This window comes from Melanotaenia boesemani, chromosome 19 (genome assembly GCF_017639745.1).
Source record: "Melanotaenia boesemani isolate fMelBoe1 chromosome 19, fMelBoe1.pri, whole genome shotgun sequence".
Lineage (NCBI taxonomy): Eukaryota > Metazoa > Chordata > Actinopteri > Atheriniformes > Melanotaeniidae > Melanotaenia > Melanotaenia boesemani.
In genome coordinates, this window is record NC_055700.1 from 16,877,243 (window position 1) to 16,892,159 (window position 14,917).

Below are 14,917 nucleotides of genomic sequence, written 5' to 3' on the forward strand. Positions count from 1 at the left end.
AAAGTCTCAGACTATTTTATTGCATTTTATTACACAAAACATTTATGATGCACAGTCTATCAAATAAACCTTTTGTTTCATTTCTTGTTTTTTGACAAAACAAAACTTTTTCAGAGAGGGAAAAGTGCTTTACAGGGATTTACCATCTCAATAAATACATGGACTTTGAGGTTGTGTTGGATCCTGTTCTTCACACAATGGCTATGGCACTAAAATACAGATGCACACTCGCAAAGAAACACGCACATGGAAACACACACACACGCAGGCATACACATTCACATCTTACTATATACAAACCCAGTCGGTTTTGTATTGTCCATATTGTACCAATACTCCATGTCTCTGTGTGAATTACACGCACACGCTGGCTGAACAACCTTATAAATTATAAATTAGCCACAATACAATTGTTTGAAAAAAGTAGTGTCAGGTTTGGCTCTATGCTTTTTCAGACTTTCCTCTTTTAAAAGAATTGTAACTCCCACCTCTAATTAATGTCATAATTCAGCACAAACTTCTGTCTTATGTTCGACTAGTTTAAGATGAAAAATTGTAGCTGGATATCTTTTGAAAGATTAAATCACATTACATGTTAAATTTCAAAAACCTTCAAATCATTAGTTAGTAATGAATAAATATTTGAATTTACTTTCATAATGGAGATGTTAAGGCACATAATGTTTAAACTACGAAAAAAACTCACCTTTTAGAGGAATATTTAACCAAAGAAAGTACTTGGGAACTTTCTGTTTTTTGAGATGTCATTAAGTCAATAGTAACTCCAAAACAACAGAGCGTACTGCTAAGATTTGGGTTTCCTTCATGGTTGCTTAGAGAAAAAAAAAGAGGGAGGAGACTTACCTCTAATGTGGCCTATTGTGTGTGCTCTGTCCCTTGAGCCAAAATAACATCTAAATTTATTTTCGGTATTCTGACAGAGCTCAAGAAGCTTCAGTCTTTCTTCCTTTACTAGTTTTATCCCTTTGAAACTCCCCTCATCTTCAGGTTTGAAGCTGAACGAACAGAGTGGAGGATGCTGTACACATGAAGCAAAATAAGTCCTTTTAGGTGTTGTCAAATACAGTCTGTGAGTTCCTGCTAATGATAAATGTCAGTCTTTGACAGACTGGCTGCAGGTGGGATATTCCTGTCCTCAGAAAGAAGAGAACATAACCACAAATGCTTGTTAGTTTTTTTCTATTTCTTCTTTTTCTGTATAGGAGCAGGGGGATCTCCTGTAAGACTGGTCTGGTCTCTGTGCTGACTCCAGAACAACCTTTGAGTGAGGTCAAGAGGCATCACTGATGGAAGATCAAGGGTTAGGATCCAGAGGTTAGAGGTCATGGTGGAGAACTAGCGGCTGAGGGGGAGCTGGGGCAACGACATGGCCTGGTGAGGGAGACTCTGAGAGGTTAGGACGGAAAAGGGGTGACCTGGTAAACATATGAGAAACATGAGATTATTGTCTTTAAAATGAGTAACATGAAAGGTTTGAAGATCTGAACAACGTGTCCCTTTTGAGTTCATGTGCATAGATCACAACTCACTGTCGATGTACCCATGAAGGGCCACCATGCGGGCTCGGTCAGGACTACCAAACGGGGAGTAATGCAGCTCATCGGGTAGAGATGAGGGTATCCTGGACTGAGGATGGCCCTGGGGAGCCCCACTGTGCTGGGGCGTATGCTTTTTATGTCTTGCTCTGCAGTTTTGAAACCACACCTATGAAGATGCAACGTAACCAGACATCATGCAGCTATACTCTTTACACTATACATGTTGATTTATCATCACTGACAGACAACTGTGAAAATCTATTTAGTAATCCCATCATTTGTGCTTGAATTAGGTTGCATAATTGTAGAATGAAGTTACTTTAACCCATAAGAGCCCGGTGTGATATATTTGTCACATGCAGTTTCTGAGACATTTTGCTTCAATTTATGGTATAAACTTTGCTCAAAATCCTGCTGATCTGATACTCATCTTCTGCCCCCTAATATATACCCAGAAGAAGAAAACCATATTATAATATTTTTAATATATCACATGGTAATAAATGGTAGATTCCCCCCCCCCCCCAAAAAAAAAAAAAATGTTAATTTTTTTGTTATATTTTGTTAAAGGGCCAAATAAAGACCTCATATTTAAAAAATTTGGACTTTTCTTACCATTTTTTGATGGGTCGGGTCTTAATGGGTTAAAACATACAGTAATGAGAGTGTGGATCTGACTGTACTGACCTGTATAACTCTCCTGCTTAGCCCCGTCATGTCGGCTAGCTTCTGTAGTGTTTGGGCATCTGGATTGTTGTCCTGAGCGAACTGTGCCTGCATTATCTGCATATTGAGACAACAGATAAGAAAATCCACTGCTGAAGTTCTTTGAAAAGAAAAAGCATGAAATTGACTTGATGAGATGTAAATTGTATTAGAATCACATTAGAGTGAGACTAATGCTTCTCACCTGTAGCTGCTCCGCAGTGAACGATGTCCGTGCCCTCTTGGCCGGTTTGGGTTGACTGTCTTGTTCTGTTGGAACGGCTCCCTCTAATGTAATGCCGTTGCCTGTAAGATAAACAGATGTTGGCTTTCAACTAGACAAGTTACATGAAATCTGCAGTGTAGGGATGCAGCTATGTACATTTGGTCTTGTAGAGTACTTGTGAACTCGTGTCACATGGCCTTGTAATCTTGTAAGTATCAAACCACTGAACCAAATCATGGGCCAAAATCTAACAGATGTAAAGTAGTTGTTTATATAAGGGAGTTATTTGCATTACAACCCACTGGAACACACAGCTTTGGTTAAATCCTGTTTTGGTAAATGAGTATTGAGCTAACATCTGGGCTCTTGCCACTCACCACTCTCAGCCGCTCGTTTAAGGTTCTCCACCATGGTATCGTAGTGGATGCGGCACAAGACCTTCTCCTCCACCAAACCAAACTCTTCCCCTGTGGACAGCTGCCTCTTGCATGAGTAGCATGCAAAGCAAGCCAAGTGGTATGCGTTCCCCCTCGCACGGCGCACCCAGTCACTGGCGTATATCTGCCGCCCACAGCGGGCACACTTAGTACCAAACCTACTGTGAGGGAGAGAAGAGAGCAACAGAAGCAGGGGAGGAGAAGTGAGACAGAATGAGAAACGATGGCATGAAGTAACATTTGCAGGAGAACTATAAAATCATATCTCCTTGTATAACACAGCACATACAAAAATAAAAAATAGTTTAAACGTGCACAATGGCATCCATTTCCTTGAGACTTTTTTTTTAGGTAAATTGAAGCTGGAAGTGTGTGTTTAAACTTCTGGCATATCTCAAAGGTTTTAAGGAAGAAGCCTTGCGAGAGAAGGATATTGCTTTCAGAAAAGACTCCAGAGTGTGGCTGCAAGCTGAGCCTTGAATGCAAACAAACCAGCACCTGCAATTTCCTGGCTGATCCATGAAGCCCCTGACATACACACACACACACACACATACACACGATGGAGTGATGGAGGAGGACGAAAGATTTGGATGACATCATTCTAGATTGCCACACTGTAACTGATAGCAACAGTGAGGTCGTCTGCATATAAACTTAAACCACCTGACTTACTGTTCTGGGTGGGTGGCTGCAGGGGTTGAGGGGCACTTTAAAAAAGTGGATGAAAGATGAATAGCCAGCAAGTTACAGAAAAAAGAAAGACTATCAGGGAGGAAGTGAACATTGAACACATTAGGTCAACAAATGCTGTAAGACTCTGCGTGGGTGCAAAATATGATGTTAATGTCTCAAATAACCAGTTTTAACTTCATGCAACAAACATGAGAGAAAAAGAACTTGAGTGTGAAGCAGAGGTAAAGACTGCTGCAGACTTAATCCTACTCACTTTCAGAGCCATAATCATGTTGTTTTACTGTAAAAAAAAATCCTATAAAAATCCCAAAGCCAATAATGTGGTAGCCTTCCTGGTATTTTAAACTCTTATCCTGCCAAAGGTGTGACAGCTGGAAAATGTAGTTTTTGAAAGTGTTACTTAAGGTGGAGTACATTTAATGCAAGGCAGTTTCATTGAAGATTTATTGGATGTATTTGGGAATAATGTAAGATCCAGCATCTGTCATTGCCAAGTTAAGTTGATGTCTACAGACACAATAATCTTTATTTTTTTTTTATGCAACCTGAGATAAAGTTCAGACAGGAGCACAAACATTTAGTGTTCTGTTAATTAGTCTCAAAGCAATTGTTGTATCACATTTAAGAAACAATTAAGTCCATATTTGGAGATCAGAAGGGAAGTCAAAGCTATAAATAAACAACCAAGCTCAGCTCTGATGTGTTAACTAACTTTACACTAACCTTTTAAAACCTGACATCCCCCAATTGGGGGACATGGACAACAGATGATCAAACTGTGCCAAAATGGCCACTTTGGAGGCCAGGGGGCACGGGCAAGCCTGAAACTTTTTTTTTTTATTTGTACTATGTGCCATCCTCATTTACACCAGTAACACATATGTTGATATTTACACATCTTCACAAATCTCCCAAGTGTTCCCCCCTTACTATGACCCCAGAGATATACCCATTTTAATATGGATATGCAATTTTCAAGCAGAGGTAAAAAGGGCTATTTTGGATTTATTATACACTCACTGTACTGTTTGGTAGAACACGATTTAAAAAAATGTAAGTAACCCTGCCTGAGCCATCTCGACCACTCGGTTTAAGTATGTTATGCTAAAAATGTATACATGTGATGCAATCACTTACTACAATTCTGATATTTTTACCATTAAGCATCAACCCAGCCATCTTAAAAAAAAAAAAAAAAAAGAAAGAAAAACACTAATTCCATTAATTACTGCCCCAATTTAAAAGGAAAATGCAAAGGAAATACTTTCCCATCACTTACATAATAAGGACATTTAAAAGTTAAAAAACTACATTGTTACAATTAAGTAAATAACAAGTCTTGTGTTAAAACAAACACCTTAAACAACATATTGTATCAAAATATCATGTCCATGGATTACTGGCTGCCTGGCCCACACCGTGACTAAACAGAACATGTGTTGGACACACAAACCAGACGTTCGACTAAAATCTATTCTTTGAAAGTCGTAATGAGAGACAGAAAAAATAAAAAGCAGATTTCATGTTCATCAGCAGGAATACAAAGAATTCTGTTTCATGACTGTTTTGTATTTTCTTGTGGGACGGGTTACCAATACTTTTGAAGCTTTATGGTCAGTAGAAATAAGGTGCAGTGTGAAGAGTTAATCCTAACTGAGCTTTAGCTTGTTTACTAGCTTTGTTAAAATTAAGAAAATGTTGAATCTTGCCAGACTAGGCCTTTATTTTAGCCTAAACAACACTGTGGACTATCCAAAAGAAAAAAAACACCACTTCAGTACAACTGAAACATTATCCAAATTCCCTGTTTTACACAAGAATAAAAAGTGATCATGCTTGACGTTTCAAGAGCACATTGTGGAGTTTAATGGGTGTTAAATGCTTTGGGTTCGAGGTGGTTAGAGTTAGGTTAAGAGCCATTGTTGAGGTCACCAGCTGCCAATTCTGATGAAAGAGGCAAGATTTGTAAGCAGCCTGAAATAAACGTCTGTGGAAGGGAGGAACATAAACAGCCACCTCATAGTCTACAGCTAGATTTCTACCTTATTTTAGCACAAATTGGAGGCATTTTTATCAGCAGGCAGGCACTGAGCCAGATATCAGTGGAACAAGAGGGAACAGGAACAGAGACATTCAGAGGCTAAGTGACTGAGGCTGAGAGCTGTAATGCTGAGGGAAGAGGCAATATGAAGAACGTCAATGGCAAAGAGAGAGAACAGGAGGACGGGGGTGTGTTGCCAAGTGAGTGGGTTTGGCAGCATATCAGTGCACTCAAATCCACTCTGTCTAGGATGAAAGCATACTATAGCCCTGACATCTCACAAGCTCAAAACCCTCCTTACATGTATGAGCCAGAGGTTTCATTTTCATGCATGTATCGTAGTGGGGTTTAGACTATCTTCCATGTCTGATTCTGTATCCCTGTTTTAATCATAAAGGGTTAAACACTTAATAATAGGATAAATGGAAATATATCATAAGAATTTTTTTTCCTGACCACGGTGGAGTAGAATTGGCTGACATGGCACCTACCCATGAGCTAAAGAAGCCATGCCAGAGACAAATCGACCCTGTGGCTGAGATTACAGTATGTAACTATCCTTTTAGATTGTTATGGATGATTCCAGCTTGTTTCTACAGTAGAGGAAAACATTGTGGAACATTGCCGCTAATCCGGCATGACAGCTTGTCAGTTTCGTGTTCCGAGACAGAGCGCAGAAAAGCTGCAAATCATCCCATGTTTTAACCTCCTCCTCTTCTATCTTCACCCCCCTCCCTCCTTCTGCTCCATAGTTTGTGTGTGTACCAAAAAAACCTGGTGTTAAATCGATCCTCACAGCCCCTGCATCATCCCACACCACAAAACTCATTCTTCCACTAAAACTTTGCTGTTATCTCCTTGTTTTGTCTAATTTTCATTTAATACGTTTTTTCAGTAATTCACCTGCTGCTGAAAGTAGAGCCTGAGAAGAGGCACGTTTTTTAGATTATTTCTGATATGCTACGAATATTTACTGATCTCTATCAGATTTTCCCTAAGAGAGATTTTGCCTGATCGTGTGGTTTTATGAATCTATGATGAGTAAAAGAGGGAAAATGATCCATATACTTTGCAGATTTAAACCAATTTATCATATTTACCAGGCTTTCACAGATTAACCCTTCCAAAAGGAGGCCTTGACATTTTCAGTCTCTGCTCTTTCAGACTGTAAGCAATTTTCTTTGCCTTTTTTTTACATGAATAATCTATTTCAGTAACTGAGGGTAGTTTTTATTTGAATCTGTTGAACTGTGTGACAGATGTCTTATTATAATTTTAATTCACTCTCTTCTTAATAAAAAAAAACTCAAACACTTCTCTCAATGCTAACTACTTGCCTTTGTTGCTATGGAGACCCAATCAGTTCACCAGAGGTGGGTGGTTGATGAATAATTATTATTTCAAAATAATAAAAATGCACAATGCATGAAGAGGTGCATCCACATGTGCTTATCTCACCCACAACGTTTATTACCTGCATGGACTCTGGTTACAGTGTCAGTATCCCAGGGAGCCCCTGATTAGTGCAGCAATGCAACTTCCTGTGTGGCCCTCAGCTCACGGACACAGATGAGGTTTCTACGGAGTGAGGCTAAGGCAGTAAGGAGGAGGCTGATAAAGAAATGGTTTGCGTGTGTGTGTATGTGAGATCAATTCCCTCAGGCCTGACATGGGTTTGAGAGGCACAGCGGGGGCTCTATCCTGCCCCAAATGCTGACACACATACACACACATCCTACACCACCACTGCACACACATACACATGTAAAAGGAGGGAAACCCACTCTGATTTCCTGCTATTACGCCCCATTAAAGCAGCTGTCAGTCCAAAGCTAGAAGAGAGGCTGACACAGATGAGGAAATATCTCCAGAGGTTTGAAAGCAACCCAGAGGATCTGAACTTGCAGCGGTGCCTAGCCTGGCCTAAACCCAGGGTGCAGTTTATATTTATAGAACTGTGCAAGCTGCAGCAGAGCTTCATTGTTACTGCAACGGTTTTAGATAATTTCTCATTCTCAGTTTGACTTGTGAGGCTATTACATCAAAACTTTAAACTGTTTTTTTTTAATGAATAATTATATTCTTCTAGCGATTGTAACCTTATAAAGTAGAGGATGCAGTTTTCTGCTGCAGTAGTTTGGCCTACAATAATATAGAAACAGGAAGTCAAATGTTTTATAATAACTTTGCTAGTCCTTTCAATTTGACAGCTTCAGAGCATCTGAGAAATTTGACCTAATTCATATGTAAAAAGTCAAAAAATACAACTAGAGCAATCAGTACCCAACTTTTTATCCTCAGGAAATAAACACTGGTGTTTGATACTTTGATATTTTTTAAACAATATATATTCAAGAAAATAACTGTCAGATGCAGTTAAGATGATGAAACCAACTCCTGTAGTCTTACAGCTCTCCAGTGATGGAATAATAAAAATACATCATCATTTCAAATGAAAACAATAAGAATCAAAACAGCTGAGGTTCACCATAGTATGCAAGCTTGGTCCTGTTTTACCATTTCTGGATCTGCATCACAGTTCAAAGTTCAATTTTGAGAGTAAGGAAGCATTTAAATGGGGAACAGGTCAGGTAAAATATTATTATTTGCCTGTACAAACACAAAAGTCTCAATTTTAAAAAATGTGCAGAATGATTGGCAGCTGCTAGACATGCATAAATAAACAGAGATTTTAGAGTGTATTTCCATGTGTGTGTGTGTCTGTGAGAGTAGGTTGTTGAAGATGATTATATGTTCATGCTACTATACATTTAAATGTTTCTTTTCATGATTTTGTATTTCACATCATAAGTTTGACCAAGTTAAAGACTACAATTACATGTCTTGATGTGTGTGTATGTGTATGTTTTAGTTTGAATAGGAGTCACATTCATACCAGAAACATGCTGACCAGACTCTCGGGCTGTCTAATTGCTGGTCAGGAGGCCTGAGGGTCTGGGGTGGAGGACAGCTAATTGCTGGTGATTATAAACCTCAGAGCAGTGGCTCGGTGTCAGGTTTTGATCAGAAAACACCAAAAGTTTCTTCACAGCTCCATGCACCACCTCCAGGCTACTTAATACAACTTTGCTATGCAGTTGGTGTCAACCCGATTTAACCTCAGGTACCACACACATACATGTATGTGTTTCATATTGTTCAGTGCTTTTTAACACACATGCACACACACACACAGGCTACATAGAATACAAGACTATACAAGTGATTTGCACAAAAACAGAGTAACACCAAATTATCAAAGTCTTTCATGTTGCTCAAATTATATTTAGTAAAATACTGATTTCACCACATTTTCCCCAGTGAGTATTTGAAATAAAACAGATACAATTTTAAATAAAATAACAATATTAGTAGTTATAATGTTTACAAAATAACCATTCTGATTATTATATTTTGAGTCCAAAAATCAATAATGCAAAAAAAAACAAAAAAAACAATAGAGCCACTTTTCCTTGTAGTTAACACTTTGTTTTTCTTGCGGGACCGGCTAAGCTCAAATAACTAAACACTCAAACTGGCATTTCCGGTGATTTCGTTTGTCTCACGCGTCCTACTCAAGGTGATAAAACAGCTACCGCGCGCGTTTTGGCACGTGGAGCAAGACTGCTACCCTTTCATCGTGTGAGATGATAATGTAGGTTAATGGGGGAAGCTTGCCACGTTTAGCTTATGACCACATAAGCTAACGTTTCCAGAGTGTAACGTTAAAATAATCAGTGAAATAAACACCCTTAACTTTAAAAACCTGATATGATCCAAGACTTAGATTAGAGCAAAACGCAGCTAGTTGAAAAAAAATGGAAACAAAGCTTATAACCTTAGATAACCTCCAAACATGAGGAAGAAATGCCATTTTTTGTTTTCCCAGACTACAGAGCTTTTTTGGTTTCTCTGGAAACGTATTTCGTATAGCCTAAACAAAAGTACGGATCTTTCAACTCTTCACTGTCAGCACACATTTATATTTTGATACACACTTAGAGCTTTTAAAAAGGTTTTTCAAGAGAACATGAAGCAGCCCACATCCACCTCAAAAGCCAGCGCACGCGCGTGTCTCAATATGTGTGTGTGACAGAGTCAGAGACGGGAGAGAGAAAGACAGCAAACGTGGTGTTTTGAAAACACAACCATAAACTTAACCTACCTGAAATAATCCATTTTACAGAAGATCTCTTTGTTTTTAATGTAGCAGCTGCTGTGCTGACGTAGTGACGTCCTGCACACCGAGCACTCCAGACAGCGCACGTGCCAGATCAAGTTGTTCACCTGCGAAAACACACCAACCGTGTTAAACGATGATAAAAAAAAAAACAACAAAAAAAAAACACGGCGTTAAGAACTAGTGAAAAGTAAGTCTCATTTTTTGATCAACAGTGATGAGATTTAAGCTTATTTAATTTTTAATAAGTGATTATCTTGAATTTCCCCGAAAGAAAACAACATTCAGGCTAGAGTTTGTTTTTTATTATTTATTTGTTTATCTATTAATCTAGGCAACTAATATTCTAATTATCTCGATAGAATAATAAACATGTCAAACTGAATTTTTGCATATTCAAATTTTACATTGCTTTTTTGTTTCACCATTTTAAAGATGCGTTTGTTTGTTCACTCTTAACTGAATTATTATAATAAGTTAATATATTCACTTTCACCTTTAAGTGCAATTTCATTCCAAAAAGCATTTTGTTAAAAAAAAATCAACACTTATAGCGGTATCCTAATAAAAATTAAACTGAAGGAATTTGTTTTTTATTTTATTTGTTGTTGGGGGTTTTTTTTCAGAAGATGGCGCGTGACAAGCATACCCTGCAAAGACAGATTGAAAAATGTTTTAAATTCGTTTGTAGATCCACAGAAAAGAAAAGTAAAAATAGCCGCTCACTTATCACGCTCCTAAATCATTTTTCTAGATCTAATTCTTTATAATACAAAATGCAGAAAATACTTTTGAATTTATTATTTTGTCGATGAATTCAATCTTAAATATTAAGTCAGTTTAATCTAAAATAATAACTAATTGCAACCACTTCACGATCAGTAATAACATAAAGATTTAGCTACGATATATAAACAAGAAAAGATGCCCTAAAACTTTAGCTAAAGACATTAAAGTATAGTAAAGTGACAGTAAAGATTTCCGTGTAACATAATTAAAGTCCGTTTCAATGTATTTTTAGTTTATAGATTATTTTGCATTACCATTTTACTTGCATTTTAAAATTATACCCACAAACACACAAACATATATATATATATATATATATATATATATATATATATATATATATATATATATATATATATATATATATATATATATAATCTTCCTAATTTAATCTTAAAAACAATAACTTGTTAAATAACTTTTGTCTATTTGAATTAATAGTCGTGGCATTTCTCGGTGATGTTTTCTTTCCCTTATCTGTTTTGCAGCCTAAGAACAAACTGTTGTCAGATAATGGACCAGTGATCCTCACACTTCCTGAAAAACAGACACTGTTGCGCGCGAGTTACGAGTGTTTTGATTGGAACACGCGAGCGCACGCGACAAAACAGAGCACACCGACAAAGAAGCTGTAAAACAGTGAAGACCCAAACATTCCTGTTTTGTCTGCGGTTTCCCAAACTCATAGAGCTGTTTTGTGTCAGCTCGCGAACATGTCACCGTGAAAATAACACCCTTTAGACTTAATAAAATAAATAAACAAACAAATAAAAAGGCTGCCTAGATGTTGGATATTATGTTCCGACTAAATAACAAAACATTAGTTATAATTATTTATCAGCTACTACAAGGCGAGGAAATTTTTGCTACTTTTTCACTGTTTTGTTTGTGTAAATAGATTTATAAAATATGCATTATGCTTCCAAGACTTTCTTTTCATCCCAGCACATCAGAGCAAACATTCAGCAGGCCTATCTAATCCGAAATAAGACTTAAGTCAACATGGCACCTTATTTGTTCGTTCCTGTTTGTCTAGAGAAGCAGCTGATGTCTAATCTTAATGCCATTTATTAAAAAAGAAAAGAAGAAGAGAAGATAAGGGAAAATAAAGGAGTTCAAGGCCTCGAAAACTTTTAATTTATTTTCTATCCAAAATTCCGTTTTTATCCTGAAAAAGTTTAAATGTGGGGTCACTTTCTCACCTTGAGCAAATATCTGTCCAGGATCTCCAGACCGCAGCTGGCGCACATGTTCTTCCCCGTGGATGGAACCGAGCTCGTGGTGGAAGTCGGTGAGCACACTGACGGGGTGGACGGAGTGCTGGGGGACGAGCGGGTGTCCTCCCGCTCCATGTTGGACCGCTGGGATTCTCCGTCTGAGTGAGACTGCAAAAGAGCATCAACAAAGGTCAGTAGCACGCAGACTAATCCTCCTTCACTAGTACCGTGTTTGCCGATGTCGCCATTTTCTTTCTTTCTTTCTTTTTTTTAATTAATCTGGTAATACGCGCATAATTCACACCTTTAAAATTATCTTTGAGCCGTGGATGCAGGTGGGCCACACGGTCGTCCAGCGCGCGCTGTTTGCGCACTAGATGATCCGTATACATTTTCAGACTTAAACAGTAAAGCTCTCACCATAGGTGTGTGTTCAGAGTCCACACTGCGGCGCGGAGCTCCCGGTGTGCTCTGATGCTCGGTACAGATCACCTACAAAAAAACGTGCAGTAAACGGAAGATCTTCATCAGTTTCCCGGTTTCATCTTTAGATGTGAAATCCCCAGAAGACATTTGCAGACAACTCTTCAAGGCTACTCCTTGGCTATATAAAGTAGTCCCGACAATAAACCCCGGTTAAAACAGCTAAAAGGGGCCCCCGCAACAAAAGGCACAGTTGAATTAAGCTATTTCAATTTGGATTGATTTTTCCCTGCCCTTAACCCATGCCTCTCAGAATAATAGTATTTTCTTCGCAATCCAGGACACCAGAGTGGAGGGGGGGTGCAACTACCTGTAATTACAAATAGCTCGAAACGCTGCGGATAAGAGAGACTCGGAGTGTCAATTTCAACTGTCAATCACGGAAAGGCAACGGGTCACCCAAAGAATTGCAAATTTGATATTTAATGGCTGTAATTAAAATCTAATTCTCTTCAGACGAATTGGCAGCGCTCGAGAGAGAAGCTCGCGGACCGCAAATCACGCTATTCATAACAGAGAGGCGTGTGCCTCTTCACAGCGGCTGGCGCGTGCAGCTGATCTCTGTACACAAGCCGTGATTCTTGTGACATCACAGAGACCAAAAACAAAATATGCACGAGATACTGCCGCGGGATGCAAATAAAACAGCGCGTTATGGCCAGAGCAGACAGCTCACGATAAACGATTTATTAAATCAAATGTATGATACTTCACACCAGGGATAAATCTGGGCATCGTTTAACGCGGAGTTGATGCCATCCCATAAAGGCAGACCGTTTAAACCACCAGTAAAGGCCCGAGTGCACAAATCCGGTATGATTCTTTTACGGATCAAACTTGAGCTTTCCAAATTGTTTGTACCTGTTTTGTGGGAATTCCTTCGGACAAAATCTTATTTCCCTCTGAAAGAGGGGACAAAACTTCATTTTTCCAGTACATGAACCCCTGGAGTCTCACAGCTTGCAGTTTCTCCAAACTCGGCGCCTGGAATCAGAGGAACAGTCTGCGTTGGACATCAAATCTCGTACCATCCATGTATGGACTCGGGTGCAGACTGGCGAAGAGTTTTGTTTTATGTGCAGAAGGTCGTTCTCTCCTTTAAAACGCTGTGCGCGATTATGCGCAACAAAACAGAACGAGAAGCGGGTTGCTGCTCCTCAGAGAACCCCGTTTACCCCAAAGATACTTATTCCTTTCCTCCTCTCTCTTCTTTTTGAGCAGGAATCTGACCACTGGAAGTTCATCAAATGGAAAGGCTTGATAGACTTTAAGGCTTCAGGACAGACTTGAGGACTGCGGAGGTGATCAGAGCGCAACACGCACAGAACCGAAGTGTCTCAGCAGAGCTGTAGTGAAAGTTTGCGCGGCTCTCTTGGCCTGCCTTATAGTTAAAGAAGGGGGAGGGCGAGGAAAGAGTTTCATATGCGTGAGAAGGGTGGACGCAGTTTGAAACAGTTGTGACAGAAACTTACTCAAACTCTGCAGCTGCATGTTTGATATTTCAGACATTCACCAGAGGCAGCACCGGAAGCAAATTATTACTGTTTACGTTGTTGCTGTTTATTTGCTACCGGAAACACTCAACAAATGCATCAAAAACGCAACATTGGCATATGCATAAAAATATTTTTATATTAAGGGTTATCTCAAGGAAAAATAAGAATGCATCAAATTGATCAGGCTGCAGATATTCAGATCTCACCGGGTATAATTTAATAATTAACTAATTCAAATATTTATTGTAATCGGTTATGAAAAACTGTTTTTGGCAATTATAATGCGAATTGTTTAACACAATATTTTATTATCAATATAGCTTAAAGATATAAAAATTATATGTGCACTCTGAGTGTAGGCCGCATTTAACAAATTAGCCTGCAGAAAAATGAAAAATAACCACGCTTGCTTAAATAATTTTATTATATTTCACTGTTCGCTGCTCTTTGAACATTTGCTTTTAAACAGTCTGGTCCTACAAATATGGCAAAAAAAAGAAAGGCAAACAGGTTAAAATTTGATAAAGATTTTAACTAAATTCCCGCAAAAACTCACGCAGTCATTCAGCAAAAAAAGTCCGTTAATTACAGAATATGTTCGCCCACACACTGATCGACGAGTCATCATCTCACAATCCGCAAAGCTACAAATATGCGTAAATCTGGAGTCAGAAACCATGCAATCACAATAAATACAAGAACATGAAGAAATATTCATTCTTCTGCAAGGAACAGTAAATATTTTCAACCGAAAATATATTTGGGGCCATTTATTGATAAATAAATACAGACATTGACCAATCCAGTGAATATTTGTGTATAAAGTCTATGAATGGCTGCCGAGACTGTGTGCATCAAACACTGTTCCTTCATTTGTCTAGCAACGTTATAGGGATTTATTTGAGTTAATCTGACACAGAAACACTGCTGTGCTGCTGGTGGACTTTTTTTTATTCTTCAGGAAAACAAATTCAAGCTTTTCTGTCCTTGCTGTAGTTTCACATTGCCTGTTCCACTTGCAGAATAAACAGCTCAAATCAAACCCAAATGCACGTTTTTACTGACTATACACTGAAAATACACAAAAG

At 38.5% G+C, this 14,917-nt stretch overlaps 1 protein-coding gene across 4 annotated transcripts; it reads right to left on the bottom strand.

Annotated features, from left to right (window-relative positions):
• Positions 1–11: 11 nt before the first annotated feature.
• Positions 12–13,702, bottom strand: lhx6a (LIM homeobox 6a). 4 transcript variants are annotated; one of them, XM_041969684.1, is made up of 9 exons: positions 13,195–13,700; positions 12,271–12,342; positions 11,836–12,018; positions 9,830–9,951; positions 2,868–3,085; positions 2,470–2,570; positions 2,247–2,342; positions 1,551–1,725; positions 12–1,436 (listed from the first exon to the last, which is right to left on the bottom strand). In XM_041969684.1, exons 1-9 carry the CDS (start codon positions 13,270–13,272, stop codon positions 1,357–1,359), a joined length of 1,125 nt encoding a protein of 374 aa, XP_041825618.1. In that variant the 5' UTR covers positions 13,273–13,700; the 3' UTR covers positions 12–1,356. The 4 variants fall into 4 exon arrangements, with proteins under 4 accessions (XP_041825618.1, XP_041825617.1, XP_041825619.1 ...); XM_041969683.1 differs by having other exon boundaries at positions 2,868–3,088; XM_041969685.1 differs by lacking the exon at positions 12,271–12,342 and having other exon boundaries at positions 2,868–3,088; positions 13,195–13,699.
• Positions 13,703–14,917: the final 1,215 nt, after the last annotated feature.